Genomic DNA, 16,294 nt, shown 5'->3' on the forward strand with positions numbered 1-16,294 from the left:
CAAAAACAACAAGTAAAATGTGCTCAATCATCTTGAGTTAGTCTTTTCTTTTTAATCTTGATTTTATTTTTATTAATTACATTTTCTCTTAGAATAAAATTAATTTTCATAATTAGATTTGAATAGAATTTGAAAAACAGCTTATACGCTGCAATACAAGTAGTACAGTCTGCAAAAAGGTATGTTCATTCGTGACCGCTTCTCTCTTTTCATTTGCAAATGTGCAAATACAGGCCACATTCACTTCTGGCTCTATAGCAACACCATAAAATATGCCATCTCTCTCCAGCACCATCGCTTTGCTTCAGTACCAATGATGAACTAGCACAGAGAGTTTTAAATCAGGCCCGCAAACCCAATCAATCCATGAACACTGTTTTGCAAATACTGTGTATAGCTGGTTATGCAAGCCTTTCATTTGGAAAACGGCCAAACACGCAGACATTGAGGTCTTCAGCAACACTAAAATCCTGCAGAAAACCTATTTATCTGAGGATATTAATTAACATGAACAGTACTGTGACAGTCTTCTGGGCTTTTGGATCTCCAAAGGGCCTCTAATGTAAACGGGAGAGGGTTTACTCTCAGTATGATTTATACTGTGTATAAACCGACTCGCCTGTTTGAGGAAGTCTACTTTGATGTCAGATTAATGCGCATCCTCATGCCAGATCCACAGAGGTAATGCAGAACAGCCAGGCATGAGGGCCACTGATAATGTGTGTCAGTCTGAGACAACAGACAACAGGTGAGTCAGTATTTTAGAACAGACACTAAAGGTGAGAGGTCAACCAGGGGAGGCTTATTTTAGGGCTGGATTGACTTTCTCCAACTGTTGCAACTTTCTTTGTTTGCTGATTGTAAGTGATTATTCAGCCAAAAAAAGAAAATTCTGTCATCATGTGGGGTTTTAAACCTATATGGCTATATGTAGCCACACTACCACTCTTTTTTCTTTTTTTGCAATGGGGAATTGGCGATGCTTTATTAAAGCATAAAACACTTTATTTTGCAGCATCTTGAAAACCCCAAGGCTTATGCTAGACTGCTGTTTGTGGCCTTCATCATACATCATTAAGTGGTATCTGACCCAGCAGGTCAGAGTGAATCAGGCTTTATTTGAGTCTAAAGTTGTGAAGACAGGTGTTCCACAAGGATGTGTGAGTTCTCCCATTTTGTTTACACTATAGTACAAGTAGTTATCCCAGCACTTTTATTGTTAAGTTTTCTGATGACACTGCCATCTTAGGACTTATGGATATGGACATTTCTAGTTATACTTTGGAACTGGAGGTTAAAAAGTTTGTACAATGGTTAGAGGACCATCACCTCATTGTAAACACTGATTTTGATCCAGGGCATCTGGGGGACCATTCTTTATTACTGGTCCATAACAGTTGTATTACTCCGGTTCATTCTTACAAATACTTCGGTGTGTATATTGACTGTAAACTGTCTTGGAATGTTTATGTGAGTCTCTAATGCACCAAGATTCAACAGCGACTTTAATTCCTGCGAAGACCCCAGGTGTTTGGTGTTGGACAGAGGGTATTGATGTTATTTCACCAGGCTGTGATAGAGAGTGTATTACACGTTATGGATTTGTAGCTTGGTTTGGTAACATATCAGTTAAGCTAAAATCACAAATAAAGGGACAGGTTCATACAGCAATGAAAGTGATGGGGGTGAGGGAGTATCCCTCCCTCTAAACTTTTTTGAGAAGACCATAGTTAAACAGACTAGGAAAATTATTGCTAAATAAAAATCATTGAAAAAGTTCAGTGATCCCAGATTTTTAACAGTAAAGTTAAAATTTAAATATATTAATTTAATATATAAACTAAATAATAAAAAGGCCAAGATGTAAATAATTTTAAGTCAAACTGAAATTTCAATCAATCTCTCACATAAACTACTGGATTCAGAAGACAAGACAAAGTAGATAAGATACTTTTAGATAAGATAGACAAAGATACTTTTATGGTGTTTTGTGTCCTTTTTGAAGCATTAAATCTCCAGTAATTTAAGAAAAATATTTATTAACACTTTAGTAAGGGACCAATTCTCATCGTTAACTAGCATGCCTATTCAGCATGACAATATTCTACAACCCTATCCTACCCAACACCTAAACTTAACAACCTTACAAACCATTAATAATCAGCAAATTAGGAGTTCATTGAGGCAAAAGTCTTAATTAATGGTTCGTTAATAGCAATAACTGGACCTTAAATGAAATGTGACCAAATATTCTTATGTAATAAAAATATTCATATAGATTCCATTATAAAACAGAATGAATTTTCCAGCTTGTACTGACAAGCTTTATGCATAAACATCTTCAGTTTCATGTGAAAGACTGATCAGTCCTCAGAGACGTGAGTGTCAACACCACCACAAATTAAAACAGTGAGAGTTTTGCAGAAATCTGTAAGATATACTCGTGCTTCACCAAAAAAAAAAAAAAAGGCTGAGGAATTTAAAGAGAGCAAGTTAGGCTGAAACAACAAATGTTTGCAAAGGCATGCTTCAGACTCAAATAGTTCGCATACGCCGTCTAAGTGACCAGAGAAGGAATGCTTCAGTAAAACAGGTGGGGTGAGAGTGGGGGGGTTCACAGTTCAGGACGCACACCATCTGAGCTCCACGCAAGCAGTGACCTCCCAAAAGGAACCACTTCATCACCTGCTCAGGAAGATCCCCTCTTGTTTGGGAAATGCTTTGCTCCTGCTCACTTGGCGAAAATGTGGAGCATTCGATGCCCATCCGCATGCCCTGACATCTAAAACAAATGTGGACATTCCTGTGGACCGTGGGAGCATGTAAAAGACTGACATCTTGATGCAACCGCAGGAAAGCAAATGATATCATGTGGTTGTAGCAGCAGAGCAAGGGTGCGTCCTTCTATTCAACACTCAGATTCTGCTGCTCTTCTACCCATTTGCAGATATGCCAGAAGCATTCACACTTGCGGAAAAAAACGCAGCATATTTCAAATCATAAAATGTTTTCGGTTTTCCACAGAGGCAATATTAAAACTTGGACAGAGCTCTCACAATCTTTCATGATTTACCAACAGTGACATTTCAACTGTTTTGGTCCTTCTTTAAAGCCCAGGAGGCCACACTGACTCAATGATGGAGTTTACAGACACATCTGATGTCAACATGCCCAGTTTCAAAAGAATAAATCAGGGAAAGAACCACACTCACAATTCAAATAAAGTGAACCAGTTAAATATCCAGACTTTCATGAGGCAACTTGAATATTGATAACTAGGGCTGGGTATAGACATATCCTGATTCATATGTGTATATTTAAATGGTAATGGTAATGCGAGGTTATGGTATCTTGATGTTGACACAATAACCGCTCTGTTGGAATCAGTGAATTTATCAAACTGATTCAATCTCCTAAGCTTGTCCGTTTTCTTTTTTAACGATTTATCACAAGGACCCACTCAAAAGAGTCATTTGTTTGTGATTAGAATTACACGGGTTGTGCTACATGTACCAGTTTATAAGAACAATCAATTCCTGAGAAACAAACTACACCGACAATGCTGTTGTCATTATGCATGTTTCATGAAGCATGCCATTTTCTCTAATCATATTCAATTTGGAGGGCAAGCTCCAAATAAAATATGTATTTGTCTGAAAAACTGCAGATTCAGCAAAAAAAAAGAAAAAAAAATAGGTTCAGGAAACACTAGCCCAGCGTAAAAGATTGATTTAAACAAATGATAAAGTGAGTTTATTAAGATCTCATAATCATCATCAAATGTTGGTGCATTCAAGCTCATCCACAAATGTAGAGCCAAACTCCATCTTTACTGTAAGGATTTATACACACCGCATACATTTTGCATGGGTTGATCCAGATGTGCATGCCTGCCGATTCCTAATTTCCTGACCCAACTGCATCATGCTTATCTGCTTTAAGCCTTTGCAGCCCAGAGAGAATACAATGTAAACTCACTAATGAGGGTAGTTTTACGAGGGGAATAGTATTTCCTCAACTGCTGAAAATATCTCTCACTCAGTCAACTCTATTGCCGTCATTTTGGAATCTGCAATTTGGATAGCTGTAGATATAATTAACCCCACCCATGATAAGTGTAACACATGCGATGTCTACTTCTGATGAACAACTGCACTCCATTTTCCTGAAATGTGGCCAGAAAAAACATCCAGCAAACTGATACAAGAATAAGTGCTTCACCCTACATTTTGGATTTAGAGAATCCATTGCACTGATGGTCTCGACTTGTTCAAATATTCTCCCTAAACAATAGGATGTTGCCCATAGACATATGAGGAGTGATCTTGAGTAGTGCTGATAAGAAATAAAGCTGCATGGATGCCCACTTCTGCATGAATGAATGAAGCAGGTTCATCTGCTCAAAATGGAGATTCCAAGTGAAAATTCCATGAAAGTGCACAGAACCATAAGATCACTGTGCAGTGGAACAACAAAGAAAAAGAATCTATTCTCAACTTCAGGGAAAACTTTCACCTCTGAGGGGTGCGATGGCTATATGGGCCCGTACTTTCAAGGGACCAAGCTAAAAGGCATTATATGTGTGTCTTCTTGGGCCTTATTTTTGTCATAAATTATTTGTTGTCTCTGTTCTTTCTCTACTGTTTTATGTGTTAATATTTCAAGAAGCCACACATCAGTGTTCTCTTTGTTCTTCGGTCCACAGAACAACTGTAATTTAAGGTACTACACAACACGTCCTCAGACATGATTTTTTGGTTTTCTGCTGTGAAATGAAACACAATATAATCTACAATAAGTGTACTGCATCATGATAAAAACATAGTAAAAAATATATATATATTAGTAAACTTATTTTTGTACAAAAAAGAATAAAAAAAGAGAGAGAGAAAGTACAAAGTGTACCTTGAGCTTGGAAGCAAATGACTGAAACTAACCTTCACAGAAATTCAATTGAAGCATCAGCATTATTAGAAATTCTCTGTCCTCTAAAGAGACAAGTTATGCAAATGCCATTGCAGTTCAATACTTTCAGAAGCCAGAAATTATCATATGGCATTAGGAATAATTGCTACAGCCAATCATTTCTACTATTTATGAGAACATCCCCCAGGCCCTGCACACTCCCAGAGCTTTGCCAATAAAGGGGTCAAGTACAACAGATACAGGCTGTTAATGTAGTGCAATAATGCTAGCAAATACACATCAGTGTATATCTAATACTAAATCGATGTATAAACAAAATTATAATCCAGATCTTTCCTGTGCACTGCTACTCTGATATATACATACAGTACATGAAACTATATTCCATATAATACATAAAAAGGCATATGGAAAACAACCACCTTGTGATCTGTAATCTTGATTATACTCAATTTAAATGTATACATTAAATCAAAGTTACAAAGCTACACTTTTGCATTCCTTCTATATTTGTACTTTGTCTTTCTCTGATGTTTCGGTAAACATCAACAACAACAGCAGCATCTTTTCCACTTCGGTTAGTTACAATAAGATCTTTTAATTACATCCAGCATTCTGGCATTGTTTCCATATCTCTGCACATTATTAGGACTTCTTAAGTCTCAGCTAATCTTCTTAAAGGCTACCGACTGATTAGTTTCCTGCAGGAAGGATCTCATGCACCCTATCTTAGCGACTCCTTTTAAGGTCATCTTGGTGTATGCTGATATGCAGCCATGATGTAAACACGTGGTCTGTATTGTCTGCAATAGGCCAAATCTCTGAGATAACATGTTCGCCCTGGGACACCCCGAACAAACTGCTATGTACAACCATCAGTTTTCAGAAAACAAACAAAAAAGATACTTAGGCCCAATCCCATTTCCACCCTTTATAACAACACTTACCCTAACTCCTCCGTTTTGCACGTTCATGTGAAGGGGTTCGGTACATATTTAAACTGAGCAGGGTGTTTTTTCCCCATATGTCTGACTGACTGTATTTTATTATTATAAAGCTTGACTGTGAGTGTGCATGCGGAGTCAGTGCAATAAATTGTATATACAGTAAAAAAAAATCTTTAGGATGCCATTTGTTTCTGCCATTTGTTTCCTTTCATGCAGCACAAACATGAACCAAAACTCTGTTTTTGTGTACATTTTTTTGAATTTATTATTCAAGTAAAAATATATTTCTTGTATAGGCCTATTTATTCACTATATATAGCCTAGCTTTATTATGTATTTCTCCACTCGCAGAAGTGCTGCAGGTGCGTGGTGTGATATGAAGACCATGTGAATCCTCATTTTTTGTTGTTTGTTGCTTTCTGCGCATGTAAAATTAATCCCCGGGAAACTAATGTTAGTATTTTTAATGGGTCACATACACTTATCCTTTTTAATTTATTTCAATTCTAATTTTAAATAATCTTGTCAGTTAACGGTTAATAATCTGTTAACGAGCATTGGTTGTCCCTAAATGAACATCCCTAAATGTAAGCATTTTTGGCATTAATAATGATTTTAAAGGAAATTCATTATTTGATTAATGTTACATTCAATCGTGTTTTCACATTTAACACCATGTTATTCAAATAAATGTTGGAAAAAAATATTAAAACATTTGCTAATATTAATCATTACTGACCACACTGTGCCACAACATATTTTCATATCTGTACGTTTGAAGAATTGTTCCAAAAAATACCTCTTCCGGTTTGTCATAAGTTTCGGAAAGTTTTTTTCGAGTATGGCTCTGTGTGATGTTAGATGGAGCGGAATTTCCTTATATGGGTCCTAAGGGCACTTCTCCCAGAAGAACGCGCACTCCCGTAGAGCAGAGCACAGCAGAGACATTCACTGATCAGAGCGAGAGCGTCGCGAAATGTCACAAAAGGAGTGTGTTTTTGGTTGCCAGGGCAAGACAACCCTGCACAGATTACCAAAAGAGAAACAGCATTAAGGGACCAGTGGATGGAGTTTATTTTTACAGAGCATCAACGGAGTTGTGCAAGTGTTTTTGTTTGTTCCCTGCATTTTGAAGATGCTTGTTTTACAAACAAGGCCCAGTTTGACGCCGGATTTGCACATCGTTTATTTCTTAAGGATAATACAGTCCCGACGAAAAAAGGGTCACGATCGTGTGTTGGAACCGCATGCGGTGAGTAAAACTGCTTCAAATATCTCTGTGTTGTTAACTTAGCTAACAGCGTGTAAACACATCAAGTAAACAACATGCGATGTTGTCATCAAACTGCACTTTCCACATGTACAGCTTTAAAAAAAAAAAAAGAAAAGAAAAGACGACATAAAGTGGAACTTAGTCATTTTCCTAAACCAGTACATAACACATAGAGACGTCATTGCTGATGCTGCTCTTGTTAAATTTCAGCCTCTGGATCTGATTCTGGATCATAAATATACGACTGAATCTGACTGTTAGCCATGGTTTGTTTTGGATGATGTTTTTTTCCTCATGGTAATGTCACAGCTTCCAAACGCTCTCAACGCAAAAGCCTACTGGCGCTCGTGATTCTTTAGCTCCGCCCACACGTCACGCCTCCAGCCGGTCGTGTTTTTCCAGGAAAAATCTGTACAGACTATCTTTCTCTTATGAATATAATAAAACTAAAGACTTTTTGGAGTTATGAAGGATGCAGTACTACTCTATAGGTACTCAAGATTAACAGGATATTGAGTGAAATATAAATATCACTCAAATTAAAAAAATAATAATTTCATAGAACACAAGAAGAATATATTTTTGAAGATGGTTTAATTGTTTTTCCCAATACTACAAAAGTCAATGGGGTCTGAAACATCAGTCTATTGACATTCAATGTATCAACAAAAAACAGCCTCTTTTCAAAATACCTTCTTTTGTATTTTACAGAAGAAAGAACTTTGCAACGACATGAGGCCAAGTAAACAACAACAGAATTGTCATTTTGGGCGATCTATCGCTTTAATTTCCATTTTCATAAATTGGAAACCACTATGCTCATAAAAACGTATTCCAAATTCCTGAGTTTTCCGCATTGGCCAACTAATTGGTGTCATGATTGAAATGCTTTTTGACAGTAAACAGTTGCTTAACAGCTTTATCCATAAAACCATTAGTCAAAACAAACCTATTCTGCCTATTAAATATACCGTACATACATAGCTTTTTATACATGCCTCTGAGCCACGGGATGGGAAGATCTTGACCAATGTCTGGCATAATGACAAATATCCCAGGCACTTACTTGTACACACTCTCAAACCCACAACAGCTGTACTCAGCACATACTATTACAAAGTTCATTTCAGTTTTGAGGCCACTGGAGGAATCAAACATCCTTTTCAAAATATAGGCAAACCAATAAGTAGAGATGGACCGATATATCGATTTACTGATATTTTCCAAGGTATTGAAGCATTTTACCATAATCGGATATAAATTTTGAAATATTGGGTTCACCTATTAATGTTGTCATCTTTTGGGTGTTTTGAGAATTGCGTGCAGGATCGGCATTGCAACACGTTCAGGCATTGACTTCCTGTAGTTAGTAAACTTAATTTAACATAACAGCCAGTTATGCACAAATTAGATGCATTACATAAATGCCTGATGTAGTTCATGCAGATTGGCTCTAAGAAATAGAAACCAACTCACGGAATCATGTTAAATAATCCATCAAGTCCTGTCCCAATAAAGACATAACTTTGCCTGAATTAATATGCAGCCATGAATGAGTGCATGTTGGAAATAAAAGTGCTGAATTTAATTCTCTCTCTGTTGTCTGTGCTCATCGTTAGTCTCATGAAGTCGGAGTCATGCAGATAATGCGTCAAGATCCTCTCCCAATAAAGACATAACTTTGCATGAGTTTAATAAAACAGCCATGAATGAGCGCATGTTGAGGAAAAAAGCGCTGAATTTAATTCTCTCTCTGTTGTAAATTTGCTCCATCATTAGACTTGTGAAGCCGCTATCATATTTCTGTTCAATCACCAGGTTGATGTGGTTGACAGTGTTGCCAGCTAATTTCCAGGGAAAGTTCCTTAAAGGGGGGGTGAAATGCTCATTTTCACTCAATCTCCAGTTAATCTTGAGTACATATAGAGTAGTACTGCATCCTTCATATCTCCAAAAAGTCTTTAGTTTTATTATATTTATAAGAGAAAAATAGTCTGTGCCGTTTTTTTCCGGAAAAACACGAGCCGCTCGCTCTGGTCAGTGAATGTCTCGTCTCTGCTCTGCTCTACGGGAGTGCGCGCTCTTCCAGCAGACGTGCCCTCAGGACCCATATAAGAAAAATTCCGCTCCATCTAATGTCACACAGACCCATACTCGAAAAAAACTTTCCGAAACTTGTGACAAACCGGAAGGAGTATTTTTGGAACAAAAATACTCCTTCAAACGTACAACTTAATTTTTGAAACTTGGTCCATGTTTAGCATGGGAATCCCAACAATTAACAGTGTAAAAAACTCAGTATGCATAAAATAGCATTTCATACCCCCTTTAAAAGTTACCAGAAACTTGTGGTGCTTTTCGAAAAAATAAATTGCTAGGGTAGTGTGAAAAGTTGCTAAATCTAGCAACAAACTTGCTGAGATGGCAACAGTGGTTGATATTCAGGAAATGCTCCAGCATGGACACCGCATGTAACAAGATTCACTTGTTTAAAAGACCCTAAACATTTACTATAACCATTATTTTGCTAATAAACATCTAAATAAATACAACTCTATGGAAAAGATTTATTATCGTCCAGAGCAATCACAGTTTGAGTATAGGTCTGTGTAACTGCATAGATAAACCGCACTGTCTTCAGGCATTTCATAATCTAGGAGGACAAAAACATTATTAATAATTTTGATATAAAATTCCAGATGAGAAATGCAATAAAATACGATGTTTTGTTTGTTATATTCCAATAGTCCAGAGAATATTATTCAGTGAATTAACATTATCCAGTGAATTATTCTTGACCCTGTAGCTATTAAACGGCTTATAAACCTACTGAAACAGTAGTTTAAAATGAAGTTGATAGGACTCCTGTCCTCTATTTATTTTCTCCATTTGAAAACATTAGACATTCTACATTTATTTTACTTTGTTAATATTAGTGCTGTAGCTGTTGATGCTTTTTTATAAATAAAATGTTTTATTGTTGTAATATAAAGATTAAAATTTAACAACACTTAAAAAAAAGATGACTGAAATTATTTACTATATAACAATTAATAAATACAGTTACATCTGTAAAAACAGATCATCTGCATATTGGTTCTCGGGCACATAAACATGCAAATAATTGGTATCGGTAATAAAAATAAAATCTATATCGGTCGCTCACTACCATTAAGCTTGCATTTAAGAGTAACTTGCTATTTTGCTTTGCATAAAATCTATGGGGAAGCTACAGTGACTTGAATAAAGATTTTTATCTTCATCTTTAAACACAGACGCTCAGATTAATAGCATTTTGTGAATCAGATGGCATCTTGAAATAGATCTAATTCGCCTGTGCCTGTCATAAAAAAGTTCAAGCTCAGCTTTATGGGATATCTGGTTTTATTTTCAAACTCATCCCTGTTAACTTAGCAAGTAAGTGCGAGAAGCGTTATGAGGTGGCCTTAACACCGGCCCGACAGATGGTCTGAGCGCAATCTGTCAGTGCAATCTGACCAGTCGGCTAAACGCACACAACAAATCTGGTGCTAATGGTGGATTTTAACCCAGAGAGGAGTAACACTGCAAATAAGTTTCTTATTAAGGTTGCTCCGTTCATGTTGCCTTAACTTATCAACTGCTAATCATTCTTTCATACAGTGGAGGCACTATTTTAAGAGAGGCATTTTGCAGCTATTGCTCTTTAAAATATATAGGCTTAAAGGCACTACAAATGGAAATCATTAAAAATGTATTTGAAATAGGCTAGGGTAATACATTTTCTCCTTTCTGATGAACAGCTGTGCGAAGCAAATGAAAAAGTGGGCCGTCGAGCAGGTGATAAATTGTTCTTATGATTGACCGTATGCGGGTCTGACTCGAGTCGTAAAAATGACAAAGCGTAATTCGATGGAGAGATAATAAATCCAAGTGGTTGAGCTGTTTGTTGATAGAGTTTGGTATCATGTATCGGAGTTTCTTGTACAGCTACACATCATCTCCCACAGTCACTAACCTCTAAAAATGAGCTTCTACTTGTGTGAACTTCTCAGTATTTAGATATGTATTTGGTCACGCTCATCATCTATTCCCTCAAAACCTCTGCTGGGACAGTCAACAAATGCATTTGCGGGTCTTTTTTTATCACCACGCCGAAGTCATCTGCTCTTCATAGCAGTCGCTTTAGAACTTGATATCTGCTGTGAGGGTTTCAAATCATCGTCACCAAGGTGAATCATGGGAGCCAGTCTGTCCTATCTGTCAACATTTGTACTTGAGATAGCGACCATCAAATACAAAGGTGTGCTAATGGCAGATGTTTCAGCTGAGAGGAACTCAAAGAAGATGCCACTCCGTTTAACCAAGACAAAGATCTTATGTCTGTTTTCTGTCCTTGCACATCATTAGATGCAGGCGACATAAAGCAGCGGAATGAAGAAAAGTGTTTTTGATAGTTGAACTTCTTTTAATCCGAGCAGTGCATTTTTAGAATGGCATGTTATGCACCAGACATTGCAAAAGACATCAGACACAAGCACAAAAGCATGTTTACCTACAGAAATAATTGAAAAGCTGCACAGTGCAATGCAAAAACACATCCTTAATCTGTTTGTGATTGATATAAAACCAACATATTACAGTTAGAATTTCATTTATCATGTCAGTCCTATTCAAACTATTACTGCCGTATGCATTTGTGAGCTTATAAAGAGGGCACATGGCTTGTTTCCATAGAGAGCCCAGCATTTGATTCCAGCGGCTGTCAGATGATCTGTTGCATATTTCTATATTTAGCAATAATAATTACCTTTGTGAATACATTATAAATCAAGGTTCAATTTGAAATCGTTCCATACACAAAACAAGTCTATTTGAAAATGAAAACTGAAAGGGAGAGAGACTCTCATTACCTCAGTCTCTGAAATTGGCTAATAAGAAATGATTGCATGAAGCTGACGGTATCCAACTGATTCCCTCTGGAGCTATTCACCTACTGGGAAAGACAAAGCTGAGAAAAACAATAGCACAACCTTTTCCTTCGGAAGGAAGGATAGGAAATTATTAACCAAACTTGGAATGAAAGAACTGATAATTACATCCAATGTTTTAGGAATACTGAGACAGTCAAAAATCTAATATAATAATAATAATAAAAAAATGTATAATATTTAATGGGATAATTTAAAAACTACCCAAAAAGAACAAATTAAACCCTTTATTTTTTCCTTCTGTGGAAAAAAATAATGTTGGCTCAACTCTCAACACTCTTTTTTTTAGTTAACAACTTCTAATGAAGTTATGTTCAACCAACAACCTAAACTGATTTAGCAGAAATCAATCATTTGTAGCATAAACACTTTTTTTTTATGTTCCAAATATTTAAGTTGGTCCTGGAACCAATTATTCTTGAATATTTCAGTTAAAATCAACAGCTAATAACACATGCAAAATGTAATGAACTCTTTTAAATGTAAAACATAACAGCATTAAACATGTACAGGTCTTTACCTTCACTAATAAATCATATAAAAACAACACTATCCAGTCCTATGCAAAGCATGTAGGGAACTAGAAATCCACTGTCCAATTTCCAAAGTTAACGAGACCATTTCATTAAGTTACTATAACTTGATTTTTTGAAGAAAATAAACTGACAGAAATCTGACTTAACATTACACACAATATTATGTTGATGTAATTATACTTGCAAATTAAAAGGTTTAATTAAATCACAATCATGCATTTAATTAAGTAGGTCCCCCAAGTTATTTTTTTAAGCAATGAAAGTGGACTCCAGCGCTGGTTTTGACCCCTTTGTCTCTCACTTTATGTTAAAACAGCCTTTTAAAATATCCACTTTTGTGCTTCAAGAAAAAAGACAGTCAGGAATGACACAAAATAAAAATAAAAGCTGGTCTGTGCTAATCCTGCTCCTTTGCACGGGCTCCAGTATACCCAGCACAGCAGTCGGGAACTATTTTGATCAATGCCCATCTTACACATGGACGTCTTACTGACATTTAGGGAATGCACATGCTTGCCATTCCTGACTTGCGAATCTGTTAGTTCTAGGCTTTCCCTTCCACATCTGTCACTGCTTTCCAAAAGATACAAATAAATAAAAAGTAGCATTAGCAAAACAATGAATATTTCCATTTCATAAGAACCCCTCAGATCACCTTTAAGTTTTTTAATACTGAAAATGCTAAATGTTTCGTACTCAACCGACTCCTTTACATCATCTTCACCTCTGCGTGTCTGTTTTTTCGCATGTGAAGTGAATGAATTCTCACAGCTTCTGTTTGTGGGTGAGCATTCCACGTTTGTTCTCAATGCTGAGTATCTGTGGTGGGCTGAGTGGGACATATTTCAGCTCCGTGTCAGGGGGGTCCTCCATTCACTCGCACCCACAGCCGCTCAGCTGTTTCTGCACGTTACTCCGGGTTACTCCGGCTGGCTGACCGGACATGTGCCGTTCTCCCATTGCTCCAAGATTCAGCATGTTTCATCTCGACCGCCTGCCTGTCTTGGTACCCATGTGGATTACACTGGTACTCCCGTCTGGAATTTTTCCCATCACTATACTGTCACGATAAACTGCCTTTAGGAACACAAGATGCTGTTTACATCATACTTTTCTCATGCGGTACCTTCCAGCTAAAACAAACCTAAGCATGTGCGGAAGGGCAATGTGTCTTTGTCAGCAACAGCCCTGGGTGAAGAACATAGAGAACAGCTATCTTTTCCATGCAGATTTCTCTCTGTCGCTTACTGAACACATCAAAAATGTCAGCTTGTAACTGATGGACATGCCCAGAAGGTCCAGCATGATTTTCATGAACCCCCAGAAAGCCATTTGCTGGGAAGCAGCGGGTGGAAGAGAAAGCACACTCAGCCTTCTAGGGACAAGCTATCACTTTCACTGTTTTTCACTATTTAAGCTGGATTTAATCACCTCTGAAGTACTAACCTCAAGAACAGTCAATTATCAGCATTTTCAGAGGCGACACAATGGTGAATGTTTTATGTCTCATGACACCACGTTTCTGCAAAGTCTGGAGCGTTCGCTGTGGACTAAAATGGAAGTCTACCACCCGTCCAAGCATTCATCTAAAATATGGGGTGTGATCTCAACCTTTGTACTATTCCTGAATCTATTTTATCCTATCCAGTAAAGCATGTCTTGGCACCAAAAGTGCTGGCAAAAGACACTGGAGAGTTTCCACTGTACAAATACACTCCAGAGACTAGACACAGGCTTTTAAACATATAAGGTATAACAAAGCACAGAGAAACTGCTTTTGGCATAGACTTTCGATTGTTCTGTTGATGAGGTGATTTACATTGTAAATGTACTTTTAATCCAAATTAAACTAGACTGACTGAAAAATTCTATGGAACTTGTAGAGTTATGCTTAAAATTGCTTAAAATTACACTTCACGTTAGTTGCAATATAGGCCTATTTAAATAAATAAATACTCAAAACAAAACATGTTTTAAAAAATGTAACATGGCCACTATGTAAAGTGTTACATTTTAAAATATGTATATATTTAAATAACTACTGAATTGGCAAAATCTAATTGTAAAACTAAATTTTTAACTTCTCAAAAACATAAAGGAATTAAATAAACAAAGGGACAAAAAGAAATTGAGAATAGGAATGATGGTACACAACACAGACTTACCAGCAGTAGTATTCCCAGCTAAGTCTATAATTAAGCCATTCTGCACACGAATAATCACAGGAGATGTGCAGTTTCCACAAGAGCCTACGTGACTCCCTACAACCACAACTACCTAAAAAGGTCATTTTAATCAAACAAAAGTGAGATGAACAGAAAATAAAACACACATGACCTGAATAACTGGAAGAGTTTACACTGGCTTCAAAATCGAATTAAAAAAATGTCAATATTAATGATTTAGGCAACAACATCGGATTATTTTTAGTCCACAAGAAAGAAAAGAAACCTCATCTTCTGACTGAATTTAATTAAGCTATTGGTCTAGACTGAGTCTGAAGCCTCTGATTAAATTAGCCTAGGACAAAAATATGCCATCTTTTTAATTATCTGCCCGAGCCTTAAACTTATGACCGATGTATTGTGCAGGCTGAAGGCAGAAAACCGTTATCTCGAAATAACACTCAGTTTCTAACAGTTAAAAGAAACCCCAAAACTAACGAAAACGTGACCATTTTGAAAAAGCAAAAAGGAGAAAACAACAACATCAAAATACTACCCAGTCCTCGTTTGTTTATGTCATTTCAAAAACTTTTAAAGCGTGAAAAAAAATAACTCAGCCGAATGGTCCAGTGAATCATAACAGCACGAAAACAACTTTTCTGTCAGCTTTATAGGATTATAAAGGCTGAGTTCCCGTAATCAACCAATGGAACCTGTAGAATAAGGGAATTATAGAGGCGTGCGTGTTTATTTACGGTTAGTTGGACAAACACTGAGTGCGGGATGCGTGCTTCAGCCGGCGATGAGAAACAATTCCCGCGAGAGAAAACTAAATCCTCAAGCTCATGCCGCGAGACACGGCATATCCACACGATAATGTTACTTTTATCCCACTTTGGATTCAACAGCCACATCTAACATCTCATATAAAAGAGCTAACGGGTTAGCTCAATAGTTTAGTTGAGAAAACTGTGAAACAGGACGTTCACTGAAACAGATTTCAAGAACTTCGATGAATGATTCGCCGCTATTTGTATCACTTTTGCCTCTTCTACAAAGAAAGTATAAACGTGTGGGGATGCGTACTCACATTGCATGGAAAGGAGAAGCAGAACGCAAGCCAGCGGTGTTAACGCCATCTTGGAGTCGATGAAATGTTCAGTTTAGCCGTACATGCGCAAAGTAAAGGGCTTTAGGAGAGGATGGAGAGAGAGAGAGAGAGAGAAAGAGAGAGAGAGAGAGAGAGAGAGAGAGAGGCAAGCCGATCTATTGTGTTGAGTTTCCATGACTACAAACAGCATCATCGTCATGAATATTCAGGATTTTTTAGGAATTGGCCACAGTTCCTAAAGCCTACTGGAACAACATGTTTTTATGGCTAGTTATTACAAATTAGTTATGATCAGTTGGCTACCGCTCAGAATTTCACATGTGACAGATCTAAGAGTGGACGGATTATGAGCGGTTCTACAAACTT

General features: G+C 37.1%; 1 protein-coding gene across 1 annotated transcript in view; it reads right to left on the minus strand.

Annotated features, from left to right (window-relative positions):
- The window catches only part of LOC127985800 (junctional adhesion molecule 3B), a 31,382-nt gene extending 15,351 nt beyond the window's left edge, over positions 1–16,031 (minus strand). Inside the window, exon 1 of the mRNA XM_052587964.1 lies at positions 15,908–16,031. Within this exon, the coding sequence (XP_052443924.1) occupies positions 15,908–15,956 (49 nt within the window). The 5' untranslated portion in view covers positions 15,957–16,031. The remainder of the gene's footprint in view (positions 1–15,907) is intronic.
- Positions 16,032–16,294: the final 263 nt, after the last annotated feature.

This window comes from Carassius gibelio, chromosome B21 (assembly GCF_023724105.1).
Source record: "Carassius gibelio isolate Cgi1373 ecotype wild population from Czech Republic chromosome B21, carGib1.2-hapl.c, whole genome shotgun sequence".
Lineage (NCBI taxonomy): Eukaryota > Metazoa > Chordata > Actinopteri > Cypriniformes > Cyprinidae > Carassius > Carassius gibelio.